We start from the raw sequence: 13,086 nt of genomic DNA, 5'->3' as shown, positions 1-13,086 counted from the left end.
CCTCCCTCTCTTCCTCTGGCTCTGGGGGTCCCAGCCTTTGCTGGTTTCCCTGCCCGTGGGACCGCTCCCGGACCTGCTCTCCAGACGGTGGTGCACTTTCCCGACCTCTCTGGATTTTCTTCCCCTGCCTGGGGTCCCTGTCGACTGCTGCTCTTGGCCCGACATGTCTGGCAGTTTCCTCCTCCGAGCTCATTCTCCCCAACTGCTCCACAGCATCCGATTCTGCCGACCGCCGTCATCTCCTTGAGCAAAAGGAGTCGGTTAAACTAAGCTCCGCCTCTTCTAGCAAAGCGAAATGCCAAGTGTGAGGTCTGGGAGCTGGAAGAAGAGTTTAGAGGGCATTTGGTTGAACCCTTTCATTTTACAGTGGCTACAACTTTGGCCCAGAAAAGGGAATGACTTGCCCACGGGCACCATGAGTTTGTGGCCCAGCTGCAACAAGAGCCGGGTCTTGAGATGTCCTGCCTACTGCTTTTTCCACGGGAGAGCACAGCCCTCCTGCTGTGAGCAGCCAAGAGACCCGGCAGGGCTGGCCTGAGCTATGGGCATGCCCGTACTTCCTTCCTTCCCCCACACTGACAGTTGCTAACAGTTTAACATTCCCACCTCCCTTTGGCTGTCCATTTGGTTTCGTGGCATATCGTCTCATCGAAGATGGCTGTATAGCATAATGTCTTTTTTTTAAGGTTTACTTATTTATTTTGAGAGAGACAGAGACAGCGTGAGTGGGGGAAGGGCAGAGAGAGAGAGAGGAAGAGAGAGAGAGAATCCCAGGCAGGCTCTGTGCTGACAGCGCAGAGCCCGATGCGGGGCTCCAACACAAGGGAGTGTGAGATGGTGACTTAAGCCGAAACCAAGAGTAAGACGCTTAACCGACTGAGCCACCCAGGTGCTCCTGTAGCAGAATGTCTTTTTAACTCAGATGAAATAAAATGCAGGCACATCTTTTGGAATAACCTGACCCTGAGAGGTTGTTGCTGATACTTCAGGATGCACGGAAGCCAGGGTAGACAATTACTATTCTATACTAAGTTGATTAAGTGTAAGAAACAGCCACGAGCACACCTCCGTGGTTTCTTTTAGCTTTTTCCCACCCCACCCCTCCTTTCCTGCCTCCCCTGCCCCCAACTAGTTTGGGAAGCATCTCTTAGTGAGTGGACAGAAATGCCCTGTCGGAGCCTGGGGCACACACCCCCTCTGGGTATGTGGTAGTTCTGTAAGCACCCAGGAAAGTGTCACTCCTGTGACACCGTCCATTTCCACCTTTCTCTCCATATGGAATTGTTTTACCATAATGTCATTGTTGGCCAACTTTTATAAACGTGTGCCATGATTTCCAAATTTCAATTCAAAGTTTGCCCTTTTTGGAGGAAAGCTGTGTGAGGAAAAGAAACTTGGGGATAGAGGAGCGCCTAGGTGGCTCGGCGGCTGAGCGTCCGACTTCGGCTCGGGTCATGATCTCACAGTCCGTGGGTTCGAGCCCCGCGTCGGGCTCTGTGCTGACAGCTCAGAGCCTGGAGCCTGTTTCAGATTCTGTCTCCCTCTCTCTCTGCCCCTCCCCCGCTCATGCTCTGTCTCTCTCTCTCTCAAAAATAAACAAACATCAAAAAATTAAAAACCTTGGGGATAGAGTTGTTGAATTTGGTTAATTTGGGGGGTGGATGGAATATGTGCTCTTAAAGAACCAGAGGAGGGACCGGAAGCTGTGTACCTTTGCCCGTTTTATGAGTTTTGGTTTTCCTGATCTTTTCTTCAGTTCCTTCAATCCAACCCACTTAACTCGTCTCCTCCGAAGGTTCATGCAGGGCTTGGGCTGCCAATTGGCTGGAAACCCACACTCATGAGTCTGACATCGCACCTGCTGGGCCTTTGTGCTTGGTTGATTTCTGTTGCTGTACACCTGTGCTCTCGAGTGGGCCTCCAGCCAGTGCCGCTGTCATCGGGGGGCTGAGGTTCTGAAAGGCCCCAGCAGCCCTCCAAAGTGTCCCAAATGAAGGTGTTAACAATCTTCTCATCAAACTTCATTTTTTAATCTCAAGGATTGATTCACTTGATAGCAGCAATCAGCGCTCTCTTGGAGAAACGCAGAATGAGCACAATGAGGCATTCACATGTTTATTTTTTATTAAAAATCTCTTACGTCTTCACCCTTGTTTCTTTTATTTAAGCCCGGTCTCACTTTATAAGGCCCTGAGTTTGTTAACCTACGCCAGGATCACGTGGCTGCTCTGGCAGACGGAACACGGACCAGGAGTGGAGACTCAAGGTTGAAATGCAGAAGAGACTGACCTTTGCCAATGGATTTATCCTTCTTGTACACAAATCTCAGATTCCCTTGTGTGCACAATGAGGGCCAGCGTGTTTATCTCTCTATTTTCTTTGCAGTGATTTAGGAAGAATCATGTACGTGCATGTGTGTGTGTGTGTATGTGTGTGCACTCGTTCAGAACAGCCCGGCCTGTTTGTAGATGGTCGGACACTTCCCTTTCTTATTTCTCTCTACCTCTTCTCCATCAGCTGATCCACCAGAATTAGAAGAAGGAGTTAAGCTGAAATGGAAACCAGTGGAGGCCAGTCTGAGATACACGCCCCGGTTATAAAACATGGCTCTTCAATATTTGTGGTAGTCAGGATCACGTGGGCAACTTGTTACAAATACAGATGCTGGTGACCCGCCAGCACAGTCTGATTCAGGGGTCTGGGATGTGACTCAGAAATTTGCATTTTAAGGGCACCTGGGTGGCTCAGTTGGTTAACTATCTGACTTCGACTCAGGTCATGATCTCACGGTTCGTAAGCTCAAGCCCCATGTCAGGCTTTCTGCTGTCAGCACAGAGCCCGCTTCAGATCCTCTGCCCCCTCCCCATCTCTCTCTCAAAAAAAATAAACATTTTAAAAGATCTTTCTGCCCCTCCCTCCCCCTCAAAAATAAACATTAAGAAAATTTAGAAATTCGCATTTTTGTAAGGCCTGCAGGTGATTCTGATGCTGGTGGTCAGAGACTAGATGTGGAGAATCCCTGTTAGAGAATTTCTGGGAAGGGTCCTCGCCCTGTCTTCACCTCACATCCTTGGCTTAAGGATGAGGTCAAGGACATCTAGAGACATGAAGCGACTAGGCTAAGTTAGTTGATGAGGGCAGCACGCAGACCAGAACTGTGTACCAGTTCTGGGCTTGTCCCCTCCATAGCATGTGCAAAGGGAGCCGACCCAATAGGAAGAAATTGAATTTGCTTTGCCAGAGGATGGGTTTCAGTTAGGTTCAAGGAAGGACTTAGTGGCCAAGAGGAGCATCGAGGAAGCCTATAGCATCTCCTTACCCAGAGGGCTTGAATTCAGGACAGACTGTTATCCAAATTGGGCACCTGAGGTGCAAGTAGAAGAAAGAAAGAAAGAAAAAGAAAGAAAGAAAGGAAGGAAGGAAGGAAGGAAGGAAGGAAGGGGAAGGAAGGAAGGAAGGAAGAAGAAGGAAGGAAGAAAAAGGAAGGAAGGAAGGAAGAAGGAAGGAAAGGAAGGAAGGAAGGAAGGAAGAAAAAGAAAAGGAAGGAAAGAAGGAAAGAAAGAAAGGAAGGAAGGAAGAAAAAGAAAGAAAGAAAGAAAGAAAGAAAGAAAGAAAGAAAGAAAGAAAGAAAGAAAGAAAAAGAAAAGAAAGGAAGGAAGGAAGGAAGGAAATGTCCTTGGAACAGATTCTGGTGGTTTTGCATGAAGGGCCAGAGACCCTTCTTTTAGTTCTATGGCACCTGAATTTTAACCTTAACAGCAATGTAAGTGGCCAGTGGTCCCGGAAGCCCCGGGTCCAGCCCTAGCTCTGACAAGGACAGACTCTGTGACGTCGGGCCACCAGCTCAATTTGAGCCTCCGTGTCCTCACCATGAAATGAGTGGGGTTGCATTAGATTGTTTCTCATTTCCGTGGTTACATCATTTTTGTTTTTCGCTGTAACTGCCTCCCACCACGCGTCCTCTACAACCTGGCAACTCTATCAAGTTCTGTTGACAGAGCAAATTAAGAAGTTGAATTTAAAAACTACTTGATGTTGAGAATCCAGCAGCCTGTGTGCCAGTTTTCCCTCGCCTAGGGCGTTGCGAGACTATCTCTGAACGGTCTGTAGTGATGCCCCCGGCTCTTTATACTTACTGATGTATTTAGAGGGGTCTGACCTCAAATGACCATGAGCTATAGCTTCAATACCCATGTCCTGTTATGTTCAGGCCTGGGATGTACTGTGACTATCTAGAGTCACTTCCCACACAGAGAAACCAGACCAGAGTGACATCTCCCCAGTAGTGATGACCTCTGGTCACAAGTCCCCATACCTGCATCTAACATGGCCACCCCACTGATGGGCTTTCTCTGTCCCTTTCAGAAAGCAGACCTGGCTGTGGCAGGCCTCACCATTACTGCTGAACGGGAGAAGGTGATTGATTTCTCCAAGCCATTCATGACTCTGGGAATTAGCATTCTTTACCGAGTTCATATGGTAAGAGACTTATTTTATAAGCATTTATGTCATTAAAGTTATTTGCATGCAAACACTGAGTTATATGGTAATAATGAATGACTCACGGAAATATTTAGATTTCAAGACTTAAATGCAAATGAGCTGGGCTATTTTTTCCCCCATCAGCTGCACGGACTTGCAAACAGGAAGAATGGAAAAGTCACACTTGTGGGCTTTCCAGTAAAAATTGCTTCTGCCTCACTGAATAGAGATGACCAAGAGTGATTGCTCATCCCTCGGTGCACAGGGTGTGGGACCACAGAGTGGTCACTCTGCTTCTGCCTAGGGACAGGGTCCCCAGTCCCGATAAGTTATCCCAGCCTTTTCAAGGATCTCACCGACTCCCCGGTGCACCTTGGTTCACGCCAAGCATTGCGTCTGGTGAGGGAATGTGGACTCTTTCCTCTCTGGGTTATCCATACTGGTGAATAGATAACATCGCTTATCTCTGGTCTGTCCCCTCTTCTGCGTCCTCGAAAAACAAAAGAAAAGAAAGGCTTCTCTGGTTAGGTTGGCTGGCGCGAGTACAGTGAGCGTCTACAGGAGTTTGCGAAAGCACACCAATGGGCAGCGGAGGACGGGCCTGCCAGGGTACCCTGGCTGTACCCCATCCGCAAAGTGGATAGTTACGTTGCCCGTGCAGAGTTGACTTTCCGTAGTTTTCTTACCGAACCAGAAGAAACTTGTTCTCATCCTTTCATCCAAACTGTCCCTAAGCGCACAGCTATTACGTGGATCCCCCCCCAATACTCGAGTCATTATAGGTGTCCAAGGTCACGTTAACATGGTGTCTTCCAGTGTGTTACCTGCCACCACCAAAGCCTGCCCTACAGGGGAGGGATCAAGAGCTCATCCCACGGGCCAGCTGAAGAAGTGACCCTCTGGCTTCTGACTCCTTCCCAGGCCCCAAATCCCAGCCCTGCAGAAAGGGGATTGCCTGTATTCACAGTCCCAGCCTGGGCGCACGGAGCTGGTAGCCGCTACGGCCCATTTCTGCAGGAGGAAAGGTCCCCTCGTCACAGAGCCCATTCAAGCAGCTCGGAAGAGCGCTGTCTCGTGCTGGGCCTCAGCATCCGTCACGATCACGGCCCATCTTAGGAGAGGAGGCTGATCCTCTGAGAGGGGAGGCAGCATCGAAATCCCAAGCCCTCTAGGCTAAAACAGAAAAAAATGTGAGCAGTTGGTCTCTGTAGACGCTGTCACTGATGTGTGTGTCTTGTGAATTAAGGGGGATTCTGATTCCCCCTCCTCTCTTTCACGACGAAGAGAACTCCGGTTCATGGAGCGCCTCCCATGTGCCAGACACCTGTGATGTTATGGACTCTTGTTATGGGTTGAATTGTATCCCCTCAAAAGACATGTTGAGGTCCTAAGCCCCAGGACCTGTGACTGTGACCTAATTTAGAAACAGGGTCTCTGCAGATACAATCAAGTTAAGATGAGGTCATACTGGATTAGGGTGAGTCCTAATCCAACGAGAGGTGTCTGTATAAAAAGAGAGAAATGGGGACACAGGGGAGAAGACCGTGTGAATTTGGAGACAGGTTGGGATGATGTATCTACAAGCCAAGAAATGCCAAGGACCACCTGAAGCTTCAGGTGACAAGGAGGGAGTCCTCCCCTAACGTCTAAGGGGTGCCTGGGTGGCTCAGTCAGTAGAGCGTCCGACTTCGGCTCAGGTCATGATCTCACAGTTTGTGAGTTCCAGCCCCGCGTCGGGCTCTGGGCTGACAGCTCGGAGCCTGGAGCCTGCTTCACTTCTGTGTCTCCGTCTCTCTCTGCCCCTACCCTGCTTGTGCTCTCTGTCTCTCATAAATGAATAAACGTTTAAAAAATTTTTTATAAAGCCTTCAGAGGGAGCACGGCCCCACTGACACCTTGATTTTGAACTTCTAGCCTCCAAACTCTGAGACAATACATTTCTGTTTTTTTTAAGCCACCCAATTTTTGACACTTTGTCATAGCAGGCCCTAGGACACCAGTATACTCGGGTTATTCTTATAATAGTGAAAGAGCAGAGTTCAAACCCAGGAATGGTGTGATTCGAGCTTGCTCTCTCTGTGACACCAGGCTTGCCACCCCCTCATCTGTGTGATCTTTTTTGGATAACGTGTTCTGGAAAACATTCTTGTGTGCCTTCTCTCATTCGGTCCTTCGGACTGTTCTTTGAGAAGAGAGGGAAGGTATTATAATTCCAAAGTGACAGGTGAGGAAGCTAAAGTCACATTTGGAACTAATACAGGGCTGGGCCTGGAAGCCAAGTCTCCTAATTCTGGGGACAGTGTTCTTGTCACACCTATCACTAATCCCTCAGCTATTATCCAGCCAGCACAGTCTCTTGAACCCACCCCAATCTTGCTACCGAGCCCTGAGGGAGCACCCCAAAGTAATGGGGACATAGAAGCTTTCTCCACGCCACATTGCTGTGGCCAGGCTGTACAACTAGGCTCTGGCCTTGATCTCTTGATGAATGCCAAGGATTCTAGAGCCTCGCTCATGACCCGATGGACTGTGGGGGTGAAGGCACCTGACACCAAGGGTTTCCACTCACTGCCCGGGGACATCTGCTGTTAGGCTGCCCTCACCACCCAGGCCACCACTGCCTGGAATATCAGCTCTGGCCAGAACAAAATTCCCATTCACCAACCCTCTGGACACCCTTAATTGGATTGTTGGCCAAGTGTTTCCTACCACCACAAACCCATGACCGCATTAGTTCTTGGGTTGTGAAGTTTTATGTGTCAGCTTGCCTTGGCTGTGATGCCTAGATTTCTGTGAAGATACTTTGTAGAGGTGATTAACCGCTATCATCAGTAGAGGAGATTACCCTTGCTAAGGTGGGTGGGCCTCATCCAATCAGTTGAAGGCCTTAAGCGCAAAAACAGGTTTCCTGAAGCGGAAGGAATTCTGCCTCAAGACTGTCGCTTAGAAATCCTGCCTGAATTTCCAGCCTGCCCTATATATTTGGGCTTAACTGCTCCCACAATGGCATGAACCAATTCCTTAAAGTAAATCTCTTTACACACACACACACACACACACACACACACACACACACACACACCCTGTTGGTTCTGTCTCTCTGGAGAACCCTAACTGATACGGTTCCCCTTTCTGTTCAGGACCCCTCCCCTTTTCCAGCCTAGTACGCCACATGGCTGCTCAGATCTGATTTATAACGGGGGGCCGAGCTGGGTAAAAACTGAGTATTGGCGTGAACAGCTTACACTAAGCAGAACTGACAGTTTATGCATTCATTCAACAAATATTTATTGAATGCATTCTGTGTGTGAGGCAGTTTGCTCAGAAAGTACCAAAAAGTCAGCTGGGGAGAGAACAATCCTGAATCAATGAAACCAGGGGAGACCTGGTGAGAACAAATTGGAGGTGAACTTGGCCGCATCTGAAACATCTGTACCCTGAACTGGCAGGAACAGCGGATGCCGAAGGATAGCCCAGCCGAGTTCACCACAAAAGCCTAGATCTAAAATTACACAGAGAAGCTATCCTTCATAAAATGGTGTTAACAAAATTAAAGTTGAATACTGAGTATTTATTGTGAATTTTCTCTAATCGATAGTTACCTGTGAACAACTATATGGTAATTTAATTTCACTTATAATCTATTCATGACCTAGAATCTCTATCTTTATTCTATGTCTGAGGTCACCTGAGTCATGAGTGATTATTAGCAAAAAGTGAGCATCTGGCGATAGTCGAACCTGTGTGCAAAAGTTAAAATAATTAACCCGGAGTATAAATGCCGGTTTAGAAAATATCGCAGGACCCTCCAAAAATAATAAGGATGGCAGGAATGTCTGTGAAGTCGAAAGGCAATCAGAAATAATTTGGGAATTTCCGGCAATCTGAGATTATCTAGGGTTTTTCTTGAACATGGGATCACCAAGAGGTAATTATGTGGTCCTCTCCTTCTCACTGTTGGGGTATAACGTCTGTTTCTGCCCAGGCATCTCTAGGGCCAAAATCAGAAGAATGTTTCGCTCTCTAGACCACCTACTCGCTGCCGGTCAGAGGCCAGCTGAGCATTCTGGCTCTGGCATTTGTTGTTGTTGGTCCCTCCCCCGCTTTTGAACACTCTCTCCATTCCTGGGATCCAGGTCACGGTTTCTTCCTGCTGTTCTGATCGTTGCCTCTCCTGCATTTCTGTGGACCCCTCTTTCTCTGTCTGTCTACCCCATGAATGTCCCTGACCCATTTTCCTTCTCACTCTGACAACTCTCTGCTTGGGTAATCTCACCCACTACCAAATCTGTAAATCTGGCCCTGACCACCCCCCTGAATTCTAGAAGCGTATTTTGAACACACGACTAGACATCACCTAGATGTCTCACGGGCCCCTGGGTGTCTCACGGGCACCTCAAAAACAGTGTCAGAGGCTGTATTCAGTCTAGTTCTGCCTGCTTCTCCTCTGTCCCATCTCAGATCATCACATCTCCGCCCAGTGAGCTGAGCTGCCCTTCACTTCTCTTACCCCTCCACCTTCACTTGGTCAGCTCACCTCCTAAACAGTTCTCAAGTATGCTGTCCATCCCCCAATGACTCCACCTGGTTCAGGCTCTCTCTGTCCCTAACCTGCTGCTCTCTGTCTCTAACCTGCCATTATGGTGGCTTGTGTTCTCCTTGAGGTTAGAGTGTTTCTTATGCAGTACAGTATCTTCATCAAAGGAGCCTAGGGGCACCTGGGTGGCTCAGTCAGTTAAGTGTCTGACTTTGGCTCAGGTCATGCTCTCGAGGTCCGTGAGTTCGAGCCCCACGTTGGACTCTGTGCTGACAGCTTAGAGCCTGGAGTCTGCTTCAGATTCTGGGTCTCCCTCTCTCTCTGCCTCTCCCCCACTCATGCTCTGTCTCTGTCTCTCTCTGTCAAAAATAAATAAACATTAAAAAAAATTTTTTTAAAGGGGGGTCAAGGGCATTGCCAACATTCACTAAGACACAGTGGAGTGAAAAGTCCTGGAACCAGATCAAACACGTACGAGCTGCATATCACCCGTGTCTCAGTTTTTTCATCTGCGAAAATGGGTTGTCATGACTTTGGCTCAGGTCATGATCTCACAATTCATGGGTTCGAGCCCTATGTGGATACAGCATGAGGATACAGCAGTACATAAGTAATGCACTTACAGCAGTGCCCGACATATACACAAGAAAGTGTTAGCTGTTACATTTCGTAAATGTATGTGACTTGCTGAGGATTGTAGTTTTTTAGTTTACCGTTATTTTTTTAAATAAATGCAATCGTATCAGCCTCCTACTTCAAATCATTCACTGGCTGCCCATCATTTGCAAGACAAAGTCCATCCTTCTCAGCCTGGAGAATAAAGCTGATCTTTCCTGTTCCGCGCCTCACCGCAGGCATCTGTACCCCATACTGCTCGCCGCTTCACCATCAAGCTGGCCTCTTCCTGTCCCCTACCTGGATTCATGCCCATCTGCTTGCCTCTCAACCATGTAACAGACTCCTCCCTAGCCTTCAATACCCAGCTCAAATGGCACTTGCTCTTCAGTGTGAGTCCCCCAGATGGAGCCGATTGCTTCTTTCCCCGAGCGGCTGCCCCCTGCCCACACCTCTAGCATAGCATTCATATGCTGTGTTGCACTATTCTTCATCTCTCCTCAAGTGGATCCTAGTGGGAGATACGTTGAGGAGAAGGTACCCTCTTGTCAGGCCATACATTTCTATGATCTGATTTTTGGTATGGAAACGTGATCATCCCAAACAGGCAATATTAGCTTCGTGATTATGGAGAGAAGAAAGGCAGGAAGGAGGATGAGGGAAGTACCCTGTGGTCCTGTGGGCAGTGAGCACCACCTTCTTTTGTGGCTCCTGATGGCACAGGACAGAGCCCTAGGAGCCTGACTTCCGTTAGGAGGCCTAGTATCCCAAGCAGCAGAACGAATGCCCTAAATAGATTTCTTTTTTTTTTTTTTCTTCCTGACCTTGACTCCAGTGGTCTTGAGAACAGGAAGAGATGGGAGGCAGATATCACAGGCATCCTGGGGGCATCTTCTGCTCCAGGCCTACATGGCTACCACTAGGACTCACTTCTCCCTCCCGCCCTGAGCCCGCGTATCCTACATGCAGCATCGTACCCACCTGACGGGGCATCGGAATCCCTGGCCGGGGCCAGATGATCTCCCAAGCCATACATACAGAGTCCAGCCATTAGAATCTGAGGTGTCCCCTGGTACTCTACGGATGGGAATCAAGTGACAGGACATCTGAAGTTCAAGACTGTCTCGATTTCCTTGGCATATCGACTCCTTCATTCTTACTGAGAAGTTCTGCATATACTGTAACAGTAGAACCCCTAGGCCATCTGCAGTGCCGGGTTTAATGAAATTGACGCACACCATAAGCTCTCAAAGATCTGTGTGAATGGAGGGGAGAAGAGCCCAGAAAAACGAAAACATTCCTATTTAACATTAGAGCGTCTCATGCAGTTTCTGCTCTCTTTCTGCAGCTGTAATTTGCCTAATGATGTTTTGCTCAGATTAATATTAAAGTAAGTTTGTATTCCTCAAGCACGCACTGACTGTCGTAGCAAGGCATCATCAGAGCGTGCCGGAAGCCAACCTGAGATTTGACATTTGGCATAGAGAGCCCCCAGATGCATAATTACATTTAAAAAATTCAGAGTTGACATATTCAGCGAGGTTGGGTGTACGTCCAGGATACTTGTGTGTTGACTAACATCTGCCTGGCACCTCTTTATTTATGGAGCTCTTTCGCCTATAGTCTCTGGTTTCATACAGTAATCCCCTGAGGCAGGTAGCGGGATTCCCGTTTTCCACGGAAGGACTCTAAGGCTAGCGGTGGCTAGCGGTGCCATGGAAAGAGGAAAGAGCACAACGGTGGAAGTTGTATTGAACCGAGTTTCTGGTCTGCAAGTTCATACACTCCCAACTACCCATCTTTATGGTATAGTTGGGTGTATTTCTCTGCGTCAAGGCCTTGTGTCAGCGGAATTTTCAAAATCCTTTCTTTTTCGACTTAGAAAAAGGAGGGAGGCACCTGGGCGGGGGGGCTCAGTTGGTTAAGCGTCTGACTTTGGCTCAGGTCATGATCTCACAATTCATGGGTTCGAGCCCTATGTGGAGTTCTGTGCTGACAGCTCCGAGCCTGGAGCCTGCTTCGGATTCTGTGTTGCCCTCTCTCTCTGCCCCTTCCCCACTCATGCTCTGTCTCTCTCCCTCTCTCTCTCTCAAAAATAAATGAACATTAAAAAAAAAAGGTGGGGGGGGGGGGTTTGGAAGTTCTCCACGTCCAGTGTGGAGCTCAGTGAGGGGCCTGAGCTCATGACCCTGAGATCAAGAGTCAGACACTTAACCAACTGAGCCACCTAGGCTACCCTCAAAATCCTTTCTAATCTGAGGATACTATCTATACTATGCCATACTATACTCTATCGTACTCTGTTATCCTATATAGTGTCCCAAGCCAGCCAGAGCACCTTGGACTACCTTGAAAACGTAACTTTACTGTTTTCTCCCTGTACTGTCCCGCTCTACCTCTGATTAACAAATGGGAAAGTTTTATACTCTGTTCTTTTCCCTTAACTCCTAGCTAGAGTCTTCTCTGTCAAGAAAAGTAAAAAAAAAAAAAAAAAAAAAAAAAAAAAAAAAAAAAAGACAGTAATTAAAAAGTGAGAGAGAAATAAATGCCAACATTAAATTAATGCCCAGCGTTTTCGCTGGATATATTACCCATGTTTTCAAGAAGGTCGGTTTCATTTTGGAAAGACTGCCTAGAAAAATGGAGAACAATGCTAAGTAAACCAGTGAGTCATTTCTAATACTGCTTAATACGCTGCTGTAAGAAAACAGAAAATGAATCGAGTTCTGTTCCTTAAAGCTAAGCAACATGATAGCCCATATAATGGAAATATGGTTTCCTGAGCATATGATCATTTTAATCTGGGTTATTTATTGAGCGTTCCTATCCCAAGAAGCTCAAGGTGTTTTATCAACATTGCTGTAGTAATTCTCACATTCCCCCTTCATGTTGATTGTTGGGTCCCATCTTCTGGAAGAAGGAAATCGCACCCAGAGATGTTGAGCAGCTTGTGTAGAATCGCTCAGCAAGTCAAGGTCAGTGCCAGGATTAGAACTCAGGTCTCCTCATACTAGACTTCCAATCAGCAGAGTGAAAATAGATAAGCTAGTATGTGGGTTACATAGGCAGCAAACCCACGTGGGTAGGTTTTGTGAGGAGGGATGAATTGCTTGCTTTTTTTTTTTTCTTCTTGGCTTCAGGGGTGGGAAGTGCATGGCAGACCCAACTATGATCAAGGCAGCCCATTGCAGACACACTGAGGAAAGCTGTCCATGGGTTCCCAGGGTGGGACAAGAGGAAATCATCTTCTTCTGCCTCTTCCAGGAGACACGGAGACTTTGTTCTTTTATCGCTTCAGCCCTAAAGAGTTTTTACTGACCGCTGACCACGGCCAGTAGTTGAAAGAAGACTCTGAATATGCTGCCATTTAGTTCTAAAGACTGGCAAAACCACATGGAGGGCATGGGGAGAGCAGAGGGGGCAGGAAGAGAGTCAGCGTCACTAATTTCTGT

At 47.8% G+C, this 13,086-nt stretch overlaps 1 protein-coding gene across 1 annotated transcript in view; it reads left to right on the top strand.

Annotated features, from left to right (window-relative positions):
• GRIK4 (glutamate ionotropic receptor kainate type subunit 4) overlaps positions 1 to 13,086 on the top strand; it is a 429,733-nt gene that overhangs the window by 380,375 nt on the left and 36,272 nt on the right. The window contains 1 exon segment of the mRNA XM_078432856.2: positions 4,366 to 4,479. Coding sequence (XP_078288982.2) covers positions 4,366 to 4,479 — 114 coding nt within the window.

Source organism: Panthera onca, chromosome D1 (assembly GCF_046562875.1).
Source record: "Panthera onca isolate mPanOnc1 chromosome D1, mPanOnc1 haplotype 2, whole genome shotgun sequence".
NCBI classification, from domain to species: domain Eukaryota; kingdom Metazoa; phylum Chordata; class Mammalia; order Carnivora; family Felidae; genus Panthera; species Panthera onca.
The sequence above is the reverse complement of the archived record's forward strand: the minus strand, read 5'-3'. Positions and strand labels throughout refer to the sequence as shown.